This window comes from Triticum dicoccoides, chromosome 7A (assembly GCF_002162155.2).
Source record: "Triticum dicoccoides isolate Atlit2015 ecotype Zavitan chromosome 7A, WEW_v2.0, whole genome shotgun sequence".
Classification (NCBI taxonomy): domain Eukaryota; kingdom Viridiplantae; phylum Streptophyta; class Magnoliopsida; order Poales; family Poaceae; genus Triticum; species Triticum dicoccoides.
The window spans coordinates 176,505,594-176,517,990 of record NC_041392.1 but is presented as its reverse complement, the minus strand read 5'-3'; the positions used below and the strand labels follow the sequence as shown (position 1 = coordinate 176,517,990).

General features: G+C 52.1%; 1 protein-coding gene across 1 annotated transcript; it reads right to left on the bottom strand.

The window, feature by feature from the left end:
• Positions 1–1,649: 1,649 nt before the first annotated feature.
• On the bottom strand, positions 1,650–5,068 carry LOC119332329 (uncharacterized protein At1g66480-like). The gene is made up of 2 exons (XM_037605508.1): positions 4,128–5,068; positions 1,650–2,132 (listed from the first exon to the last, which is right to left on the bottom strand). Exons 1-2 carry the CDS (start codon positions 4,935–4,937, stop codon positions 2,088–2,090), a joined length of 855 nt encoding a protein of 284 aa, XP_037461405.1. The 5' UTR covers positions 4,938–5,068; the 3' UTR covers positions 1,650–2,087.
• Positions 5,069–12,397: the final 7,329 nt, after the last annotated feature.

Sequence of the window (12,397 nt, the reverse complement as noted above, 5' to 3'; positions counted from 1 at the left end):
GGGCCGGCGATATGGGGTGGCTGGCGGGCGAGTGGCGCGGCGCCATGTGGCAGCGGCGCCACGTGGCAGCGGCGGGTGGATCGGACGTATCCGGCGCCGGCGGATGTGAGATTTTTAGGGTTTCGGGGGAGGAGACCCGGGATTTGGAAAGGGAGGTCTTTATATAGACATAGAGGGAGCTAGGACAGTCCAAATGAGGTGCAGTTTTTGGCCACGCGATCGTGATCGAACACTCTAGATGATGGAGAGGGTTTTGGTGGGTTTTGGGCCAATTGGAGGGGTGTTGGGCTGCAACACACACGAGGCCTTTTCGGTCCCTCGGTTAACCGTTGGAGCATCAAACGGAATCCAAATGGTACGAAACTTGACAGGAGGTCTACTGATAGTAAACCAAGGCTGTTTGGCAAGTCTCGGTCCAATCCGGAAATGTTTAATCCCCACACACGAAAGAAAGGTAGAAATGACCACCGGAGGAGAACAAAGCGCCGGAATGCAAAACGGACAATGGGGAAAATGCTCGAATGCATGAGATGAACACGTATGCAAATGCAATGCACATGATGATATGATATAAGATGCATGACAACGATAACAACACACGGAGACAAAAACCCGAACCCGAGAAAATAAAATAACTTAAGGCCGGAAACGGCAAGAGTTGGATTACATATTGGGAAAGTCATATCCGGGGTGTTACAAGCGGTCATGGTTCAGAGTGCATGTGCGCTCTGGCTCGCGAGGAATAATGCACGCGATGGGCAGCGGATTGAGGAGGCGGATATGATAGCAAAAAGAGTCTTCCATCTTATGGGCGAGTGGCAATCGATACATGGCCGAAAAAGCAAGCAAAACACGCCGGCGGTGAAGGAGAAATGGAGGCCCCCGAAGGAGGGGTGGGTGAAGGTAAACGTCGACGGAGCCACATCGAAAGGGGGGACAGCGGTGGAGCCGGGCTGGTATTTCGGAACCATGATGGTGCTTTCTTGGGAGGCCTTTGCCATGTCCTTCCACTAGGAAGTGACCCCGCAAGGACTGAACTCCTGGCGTGCAGAAGGGCCGCACAGGTGGCTGAGGAGCGGAACATTGCCAACCTACATATCGAGATAGACTGCAAGGAGATCGTATGTAAACTTCAAGGCACACAAAGGGACTTCTCACCGCTAGGACCTGTGGTGGAGGAGGTCAAGCGTCTGCTGGCCTTGAGGGAGAGCCGGAAGATTTCGTGGGTTAGGCGTGATGCTAATAAAGCTGCCCACTTGTTAGCTAGGGAAGCAGTTTCAACAAAGTTAAGCAAGGTGTGGCTGCATGTGCCCCCAGATTTTATTGTACAGACTATTTCGGACGAAATCCCCGTGTGGGGTGCTTAAATAAAGGTGCGACTGATTTTTTTTTTAAAAGATGCATGATGTTGTGGCTGAAATATAAAAAATATGCGTTTTCTTGAACCGTGGAAAATATTCATCTCTCATTCCGTTCGTCTCTTACTAAAAATGCGTCGAAAAGGACCCTTTGTTTCGGTTTTTTCCTCCGCGATTGTATCATCCACGAATGTATATTGCTTCTAAGTAATCAATAAAGCTCATGATTAGCAAAAGAAGGACCCTAACCGGGCGCGTCTTCCTTGTGTCCACATCGAATCAAACAATCACTTAAATTAGATCCATTATTATTCATCTTGAACCAAGTATGTATTTACAAAAAAAAAAAAAGACCAGACGGCACGCGACGTGCGAAAGCCGATTGCAACAAGGTTGGGAGACGACCCGACGCCGTCGACAACACAGGGCGGGTCCGATCTCCAACGTCACGCACAGGATCATATGTGTGTAAGTTTATACGTAGAGGTCCATATACATCTCCCCTAAGCTAACTACTGAGAGCACCACAGCTCGCAGCAATGTTATCGCAGGCCGAGGCTAAAAAGGTAAACAAGAGAGGAAAACGACGCTCCATGCCGTATGAAGAAGAAGAAGGAGAAGAAGAAGAAGCGGGCGAGGCGCGAGGCAGGAAACCGTCGGCGGCCTCTCGTCCCCAGCTCCGGCAATCTGTGGTCGATCGATCTATCACTTCAGGTGGACGAGAAGCCATCATGCTATGATCTCATCCGGCAAGGCCAGGAACCGCGTTCGCTTCTGAAACACCACAGAAACAAAAATCACAGGAGAAGATGTCAGCAAAAGCGATGGGTAATTCGTGTCAACCAATTGCTGATCTGTTCACGCATCAGGGGACGACAACGATAGGCCGAGATTTGCTAGATCAGAACATCAGGTACATGAAAAAGTACATGCCGAGGCCAACAATGATTTACTTGTGAAAAGAAATGAAAGAAAAGTCCTAATGAAAGGTTCTGCCGATGTGATATCCCTTATCTCCGAGAGAGAAAAACTGGCGCAGGTAGAAAGCGATTGCTAAATGGTGTCATGGTGACGAGATTAACTTCAAAGAGATAGTTACCCGCAAAAACAAAGAACTTCAAAGAGATAGTTCCCCTGGAAACAGCTTCAATGAGATAGTATCATGCCACCATCTAACCGTCGCCTGCTGCTGCCTAAACTACTTTAACGGTTAGGATTTGCTGGTTTGACTTTAGGTGCTCAACACTAAATTAATTTAACCAGTAAGTTGACAGTACATTAGTGACGGTGACCGGAAAGAATCAGCCCAAAGGTACACTAATGGGTATAAACCGGATCGAGCAACTTGTCTCGTTATGATCCCTGAAAATTTCTCTCTCGCTCTGGACACCTGGTCAGAGATGCGACTCTCGGCCTGTTTCTTCTGCTACCGTGGAATAATAATCCAGGTACTTCTAATGTTTTGAAATGGCCATTTAAGATCATCTCGGGTACGCAGACATAGACTTTCCACAGATCTGACTGTAGATCAGTTCTAGTAGCTATTAGAAATGTGGAAGGAACGTCAGAATGGCTGCTATGCTGAATCCGCAGACTAAGGACTATCCATACTACGAAACGCGACAGTTTTAGGTTGAAGATTGAACAGGGCTATTGCTGACTTGCTGTGCTAAAATCTGTTGACAACGTCGAAGGTTCAGAGAGCTCGTTCTGAAACTTCAGCACGCGAACTATTTTCCAAGGTAGATCTATGACTGCTACAGCTATGTTTCATCCGCAGCCAAAAACTAAGAATTGTCTCGTGTCTCCAGATATTCAAGTAGGAGTATGACAAGCAACTGTATTTTGCATCATCACTCGACCAGTCCTATCCTAGAATTGATCGCCAACAAATAACTACCGTAGTAACGTGTCCTGAAAAACCTCAAAACACGCTATTCAATACTTAAGACACATCTGCATCGGCCGAGAATACTGGTCACACCATTAACAGCTCCAAATCGTTCCCCATTGCATACGCAGGGATCCCATGGCGTATCAGTATTTGATGCTTTGACTTTTCAGTCCATAACAAAGATATATGCATGCTGCTAGAGATGCTCCTATGGCTTGTTTACATATTCCTAAACAAACCGCGTGAAGGAGAGTGAAATATTTGCATGCTATGTTTAGCATACAAAAACGTCTTATATTTTGAGACAGAGGCAGTGTGAATTAGTCGAAGCTAATTTTCATAGGAAATTTTATTGGATAATAAACGGTGAGGACCATTTATCCGCTTTACATAAACTATATACATTCTTAATTTATTATTTTATAATTTGTGTTGGTCAAAATAAACCATATTGTAATACATTTTTTTGGGTGAAAGTTTCCGCATTATTTGTTTGACCGGGCAATGAGATACTCGCATTTATCTTAAATTTATTTTAGGATTTCCGGCGATGCACGTTTAGTGGGAAGAGACGTTCTCGTTGGCTACGAGGCGTCAACGATGACTTTGTAAAATCTCAAGATGATATATCGGCTTAGTCTCTTGGAGGTGTTCATAGGGGTAGGGTGTGTGTTCATAGAGGATGAGTGTTGGCGTGTTTCTATGAGCGCTTGCGTCTGTACTGTGTTAAAAAAACATTTTGTTTCCCTTTCACACAAAACTTTTTTTGAAATGCAGATGAGCGAAAAGCAATACAAAAGGACTAATCTATACAGTGATTTGATTCAGACCATAATAACTTTGAATAAAAAACTTTGAAAGAAGCAGTGCATTACCTCCTTCCGGCTGGCCTTGACGTCCGCTGATGCATACTCCGGCGTGCGGGGTAAAGCGGGCCACCTATCCGGCGTCTTCGCCGTCTCTACGCCCCTCTCCGGCGTCGTCGGCATCATGAACCTGGCACCCCACTCGGGCGTGACGGCGAACCTGGGACTCCGCTCTGGGGTTTGCGCGAACCTGCCGGCGCCCCAGTCCGGCGTCGGCACGAACCGCGGGCTCCGCTCTGGCGTCTGCGCGAACCCACCAGTGCCCCAGTCCGCCGTCGGCAGGAACCGCGGGCTCCGCTCCGGCGTCACAGCGCCGTTGGCGGCGCAGAGCTGCATGATCTTAGCGGCCGCCTCGGCGGCGTCCCGGCTCTCGCCCATAAGCTTGGCGACCTGCGCCTTGGGCAGGCGCATCCTGAGCTGGACCGGCCCGCCCTCGGAGGCGGTGGACATCGGGGAGGCCGGCGCGGTGCCCGAGGTCGGGAAGGTGAGGTCGGAGGTGGAGCGGCGCGTGAGCATGAGCGACTCGAGCCTCTCGCGCGCGCCGACGTGGAGCGCGCCGGACCAGGCGCGGCGCGGGGGCACGGTGGGGCGGGGCAGCGCGACGAGGAAGTAGAGCCGGCCCGGGCGGAGCAGCGCGTCCTGCTCGAGCGGGCGCGCGCGGACGCCGAGCAGCTTGACCTGCTCCGACTCGAGCAGCTGGAAGCCCGGGTGGTCGCGCAGCACGGCGCCCGCGTACGCCGGCGGCTTCACCCTGAAGGCGGTGCCGTCCAGCTGCATCACCTTGGCGCCCTTGCGCCGGCCGCCGATGCTGTTGCCCATTGCCTGCCGGCTGCCGCTCCTTGCTCCCACGCTGCGCTCTCCTCCCGGCGGCGGCTGCGTTTTCTCTTGTCTTTGGCCGCCCCCTCTCCTCTTCGCTGATGGTGCGTGGGTTCGGTTCGCGTGGTTCTTTGCGGTGATTGTGCGTGTGGGGTGTGCGAGTTTAAAACGGGCGAGCGAAAAAGGGGCAGACAGGTTTGGGAGTCAAAGGTTCACGCGAGTATTGAGCTTGACGTAGACTGGAATTATACTGTATTATTATATTTTTTGCGGGAATACAGTATTATTTTCTACAAAGCTTAGCTAGCCCCCCACTACACTGAAAGTGGAAGGCAGGAGGTTAAAGTCGGTTCTACTGCATGCATGTCTAATTAACTAGAGTATGAGTAAGGATGAAAACACGTTTTTGACCGTCCAATTAATTAAGCTCGCATTTCCAGATTCAGAAGCAAAACGCAGAACTAATCGTGATCTTACTACTAGTAACTTTTTAAGCGTACTTGTCTGAACACTTAGGTTATTTTAGGGTGGCAAAGGGTAGGTTCGCTTCGGCTGTGCAGAACCGAGGAAGCATGCTGCAGGCGTAAAATTTAAACTAGATATACTCCGTACTTGTGCAAAACTGACTTGGTACCTAATTTGGTGGGGGGAAATAAGCCAGAGCCTTCAATTACCGCGAGCAGCGTTTGTGGCACAGCTTCTTCTCTCTCAGCATCAGATCACATCATATTACGTTAGTCAAAAAAAGAAGATCATGTCATATTTAACGTGCTAGCAAACGTAACGAGTTCGACCCGCCGAATAGCACAGCGAAATCCGCCGCCCGCCGTGTTATCTCGTGCAGAAGGAGATGTCACGGCAGAGAATGGCGGGGACGGAGGAGAATTGATGGGGATGGTGCCGGCGGTTGGACATGATCTGCCTGTTGTTCGTGCTCGTGCTAGTGCTGCTCGACGGAAGAGAAAGAGAGAGGAGAGAGAGGCCAGAGGTGGAAGAAAGGAGATGTGCTTTGAGATCAGTTTTTTTAGGTGCTATGATCATGAGGGGGTCTCACGACGCAGAGCGTGCGACCCGGGTCGCATAAGATTTTTTTTTCCGCATTAGCACTGTGGAAGTGGAAATAGAAGCGAGGAGGTTAAAGTTAGTTCTAGTGCATGCATGTCTTAATTAACTATGAGTGCAGGATGAAAACACATTTTGACCGTCCAATTAAGCTCGCAGTTCCAGAATCAGAGCAATAACTTTACTTCGAGCGAAGCAGAACTTAACTACTGGTCTGAACACTTCGGTTAGTATTTTAGAGTGCCAAAGGGCAGGTTTGCTTCGGCCGCGCAGAATCGAGGAAGCATGCTGCAGACGTAGAATTTAAATTAGCCATGTAGAGTACTTTGTCTACAAAACTGACTTGGTGCCTAATCTGGTGGGGGGAGACAAGAGGCTTTAATTACCACGAGCAGCGTTTGTGTCACAGCTTCTTCTTTCTCAGCATCAGATCACGTCATATTTACCGTGCTAGCAAACGCAACGAGCTCGGCCAGTCGAAGAGCTCGCCGAAACCGGCCGCCCGCCGTGTCATCTCGTGGCCAACTTTGCATGTGCCGTTCCTCCATTTTTAAACCCCTTGACGTTGATCTTGCACCTGCAGCCATTAACCTCCATTTGTATTTGTAGTAAGTGGGTTCGTACGTGGCCTGGTCTCTCCGTTCTCGAAGCCATGGCACTGCAGCGACAACAGCGCGGATGCCGTACCGCCGGACTCGCCACGGCGGACGGCCCGGATCCAGATGGTGCATCCTTCACGGCACAGATCGGTCCTCCTTTTTGCGCCCGTCACGGCACGGGGTCGGACCGAGGAATGTCCGCCGGCGGCGGCGGCGGCGAGGTCAAGCGCGCCCATGCATCGTATTAATGCTCTGCAAATCCGTTTCGCGGGATCGGGTGCCGGGAGGAGTCCGGCGATCCACGGCAACCGTCGTGTCGCGTTGCGCATCTGCATGCAGACGGCCGTTGTCGTCTGTGGGACTGTAGCTCGGGTTTGCCCTTCCGCTCAAGGCGAACGAGGCCAAAGCACATGCTCATGTCCTGTCCTCCTTGTGTGCACGTTTGAATCGGCCGAGCTTCCGTCGTGAAATACGTGACGTGGTCGTTTTCTCACACTGTTAGATGTTCTACGCGCCCAGTGGGTCAATTTTCTACAGTGTTGAGGATCTGCAAAATGAACAGTTACAGATTAATTACCTGGAAAATTTTGCAGCTGTATGAATATTTTTCTTGTAAAAGATGCTACGGCGACCAAGAAAAAAATCATGCATGGCACTGCGAAATGAGCTCACGGTACTGTGTGCTGCTAACCAGTCGTACTGTAGCTCGTTAGACTAGCAAACCATGTTGACACTGTACGCTAACCCTGGACCGATCTAGGCAGCGACGAAGAACGAGTCTCTCTCTTGCCACCAAGTGTGCCACGAGACTCATGACCTACCAATCCACATACACCAGGTGCAAACGTAGACCACGTGTGTTCCTTTTCCTCTCTGTGTACCTTCCCAGGATCCTGACTCAGCGTCCTACGTGACATGTGCTCGATCGTCACGACGCACCTTCCGTCCTCCTTTCCGGCCGGAGCTAGCAAAGCAGAACCAGAACATGGCCGATATCTCATACTAACGCATGCATGCGTGCATGCATGATGTTCTCTCTGCTGCGGTCGTTGGGCTTATCTGCATATGGTTCGTGCTCGATCAGCAGGGAATCTGCAACGGCATCCATCCAACGTAAAAGGCTAAACGCCAAGCATTGGTTTTGGCTCCGTTTTGTATCGATCTCGTCGTTGTCGCCGGTTGCACTTGCAGAGACGTCTCCCCGGAGCCGGAGAGGAGAGCGCCGTACATTGTCCACTTCTTGTCCTTTCTAGTCTGATTGTCAGGGCCCATTCGCGCTATCGATCGACCAGCCGGCAAAGCCGTGGTGTGTATGCACCTGCAGCTATGTTTGCTGTCTATCGCGTTGCTGTTGTCCACGGTCAAGTTCATGGACAGTAGGTGCGTACGTGGTATGCTCCTCCAGTTTCAGCGGCTGAGTGTTAATTTTGGACTCATATATGCTGATATGCACTGGTTAACGACTTTGGCGCAGCGATGTGAAGGACTGAACGTGCATCCGGCACATGCGTGCGGGTGTGAGATGCGACACGACTTTGCCTCGCAGGTCAGCTGAGTGGGTGGCTGTGGCGCCGCCGCGCCGGCGACGGCCTGCCTGGACAATCAATCGGCCGGCGGTCGCGGTTGTTGTTGGTCCCGCGCGAGCGCGCGAAGGCATCGAAGTCACAGGGCAAGTAGGTGTCGCGCGGCAGGGCAGGGTGGCGGTGTGATCGGGTGAACCACGCCCCGAGGTCTCGCCGCCAAAGCAAACTAGCCAGGCCGATGATTTTCGGCGCATTCTCACCGCGCCGGTGGTATTCGACGCGACGGTGATGCCACATGATTGCTCGGCAATGGTTGAAATTAGACTGGGAAGAGGCATATGGCTGGCTGGCGCGGGAAGCGGCGGGGGTTGTTGGGGGAGCGTCAAAACTCCGTACCCTGCAGGTCATGTTTCGTTGGCCTGAGCGCCAAATACGAAACAGACGGTTTGTATTCCAGGGATGCATATCGCCCAGCGAAATGCCTGTTGATGCGTTTGCTACTGTGAAGGGTCATTGCCGTATGTGTCCGTATGTGTGGTCCTGCTACATGCTTTGGGTACGATCCACGTAAAGTTCCGGCCAAGTGTATTTCCAATGCTGACCCCTATGAAGAGTATTATATCTAGTAGTATCATGTAAACCAACTAGACAATTTTAACAAGGTTGCGTAAAATTAAATGATGAAAGAGATGGTTGAGTATCATATTATGATACCGTATCGTAATAAATCTATATTACTATGTGTCATGTATGACAATAAATGAGACTGTCTATTATACTACTCTATGATACTATACACTACAGATGTAGTATCATACACTATGCATGATAGTAGTATATGATACTTTTCATTACGATCAGTCTAAAATAAACATGTTTATGGCAATGGTTCGGATGCCCTTAAAGCCTCCTAGTTTGCGTTCGATTTAAGAAAAAACGGACTTCTAGACCATTACGTGGACTAATGGGTATCACTTTGGATGGAAAAAGACGCTTGGTCCAGACGGTTAAGGATGCCCTAATAAAACTTACCCTCTCTTTTCGCATAAAGGATAAGAAGGTAAGAGTTAATCAAACCGATTACTTAATGCAATCAATGATTAAAATCTATTTTATACTCTTACCTCTATGTGAAAAGGAAAAGTAAGAGGAAGCATGTTAAAACCTCATTATTCATTACTTTCTCTTGTTCTAAAGATTTATGTATTCAACTTATTTACTTCTGAAGATGTGAGTGTCTTTTTTTTTCATTTTTCAAAAAGGGACTTGTATCTATTATAAAGGTTTATCAGAAGTCCAAAACATCTCAAACATAATAAAAATTACGTCGAGGTCTACACCACCGAACGACAAATGTCGCCACTAGAATGAGTCGTCGACGCGTCATCGTCGTCTTTCCATACCAGAGCCAGCCCGGCCATATTGATGACAACCAAAAAGTCTTCGTGTACGTGTGTAACGTGTCCCTAAGAACCAATTCTCTGGAGCCGCGGCTGTCACTGTCAAACCCTTAAATCGATCCATAGAACATGACACGATGAGAGACCATGAACCTCGACGCTCCGAGAAGTTGAGAGGAATCTAGGCCAGCGCTCCGTCTATTCCACCCCGGCAACGAAACTGAGAAGGATCAGAGTCCGAAAGAATGACTCGAAGGAGAAACATCGTCATCCGTCCGTACGGCGCCGCTGCGAGGACCAGAACCTTAATTTATCTACTAGTCAAAGCCGCGGCACCAGGATTCCCCTCCCACCACCCGCCACCGGCCACAGGAGCGGCACGCAGAGGGGAGGCTAGTCCACGGGCTCGTCGACAAAGATTGAGGAGGAAATCTTTACCCTAGTTGCCTTGCAAGTGGGAAAAGAAAGACATAAACGATCTATTTTCGCGTCCTTTTTTACACACATTACACTCATATGATCATAAGGCCTTTCCGGTTGTAACGGTTTTCACTTGTTTCATCATTTTTGCATTTCCACTCGGGTATTTATCAGGTTTATTCTTGTCAGTCAGACAAAACACAAAGATTCCTCTGCTTTCTTTCTTAGGGTGATCCTAAGCGGAAAACCGTCGTACGAAAGAAACTGTGCAATGTTAGTGTTCGTTATTATTATTAGAAGGGTTATATATAAATAGTTAGTCTTATAGTAAATACGGTATATAATCAGTTTAATTGAGGGCATCTCCAGCCGCGCCTCCAGGAAGGCCTTCCCAGGCGTTTTTTTGCGCCGGCACCGAAAATCGGCCCAGTCGCGCCCCAGGAGCCCGATTTTCGTCGGCTTGGGCCGAAAATAGCGCCGGCGGATCCAGGCCGAACCCGGCGCGCTGGGGCGCCCCCGGGGGCGCCGGGGCGAACTGTTTTGGCGTGAAACTGCCGCGGGCCCGCCGTGTCAGGGACTCTACCCTCTTCTTGGCCCTTCGTCGTCCTCATCACCTCGTTTCCCGCGGCGAATCAATGCCAAAGCTGCCGCGCCGGTCAGCCTGCGTCATTGATGCCTCACGGGCGGCGCAGTGAAGACCGGATGACGCGCGTCCCTCGCCCTCCCTCGCCCGCCACGCGTACTCACGGCGGCTCGCGCACGGGCCGCGCCTCGGCCTATATAAGACGCGCCCCAGAGCACTCGGCGACTCGTACTCTCTCTCGCCGTCGTCGTTCCTCCCTCGCCTCTCTCTCGCCGTCGTCGTTCCTCCCTCGCCTCTCTCTCGCCGTCGTCGTTCCTCTTTCTCCTCTCTCTCGCCGTCTCCAGCACCCATGGCCGAGCGCTTCCCAGGCGACGGCGCGGCGGCGAACGGATTCGGCCGCCGCCATCTTCACGAGAGCGAGGGTCGCCTCCTTTTCGAGGCCGAGTATCCGGTCCCGCCGGACATGCGGGTACCCGGGGCGTGGAGGATCAGCGCCGGCGGAGTGCCGGTGCCCCCGATACCCACCGGCGCGGCGCGGCGTGCGGAGATCGCACGCATCCGCTTGTCCCTGCCGCGTGCGGCGAGGGAGGGGCCACGGTACGTCCCCGACAGCCCGCTCTGGGAGCCCTAATTCCGCCGCCGACACGCCGAGCAGCTCGAGGCCACCAACGGCGTCGAGCCCTCCGGCAGGCTCAACACCGCCGGCCGGCGTCGGTGGTGGGGCGTGCCCGGGCGCACGTTGGAGGCCGTCCTCGAGTACATCGAGGGCGGCAACACGCCGCGCCTCGAGTACTCCGCCCCCCCCTTCCTTCTCACGCCGCCGGGGAAGCTCCTGGACCCCGAGGCGCATGGAGACCGGGGGGTCCTCCTCCTTGTCCGGCGGCTCGCCCTGCCTCCGCCCCGTCAAGCCGGAGCCCCAGGGCACGCCGGTCAGCGCGCGCACCGGCAGCTCCGGCGTCTGCATCGGCGCCAATGCCTCCCCACCCACCGGCCGCTTTGTCCTCGTCGAGCCCAAGTCGGAGCCCGGCCTCCCCGCGGAGTACGAGGAGATAGCCTGGCGCGGCTTCTTCGACGAGGACGCCCTGCGGTGGGCGCGGGACGACTACCTCCGCGACGAGATGGTCCGGTAGCGCCGGGCCCTGGAGGAGATCGCCGTCCGCAAGCGTGGGCGCGAGGACGAGCACGGCGTCGTGGTCCTCGACAGCGACGACGACGACGACGCCCCCGGACCGTCCAACCCACCGCGCCAACCGGGGGAGGGATACAGTAGGGACGGCAGAGGCGTAGGCGGGGGCAGCAACGACGACGGCGGTGACTACACGCGGTTCTACAGCCTTGTAACACCCCGGATATGACTTTCCCAATATGTATTCCAACTCTTGCCGTTTCCGGTGTTAAGTTATTTTATTTTCTCGGGTTCGGGTTTTTGTCTCCATGTGTTATTATCATTGTCATGCATCTTATATCATGTCATCATGTGCATTGCATTTGCATACGTATTCATCTCATGCATTTGAGCATTTTCCCCGTTGTTCGTTTTGCATTCCGGCGCTCCGTTCTCCTCCGGTGGTCATTTCTACTTTTCTTTCGTGTGTGGGGATTAAACATTTCTGTATTGGACCAAGACTTACCAAGCGGCCTTGGTTCTCTACCGGTAGACCGCGTGTCAAGTTTCGTACCATTTGGACTTCGTTTGATGCTCCAACGGTTAACCGAGGGACCGAAAAGGCCTCGTGTGTGTTGCAGCCCAACACCCCTCCAATTTGGACCAAAACCCACCAAAACCCTCTCCATCATCTAGAGCGCTCGATCACGATCGCGTGGCCGAAAACCGCACCTCATTTGGACTCTCCTAGCTCCCTCTATGCCTATTTAA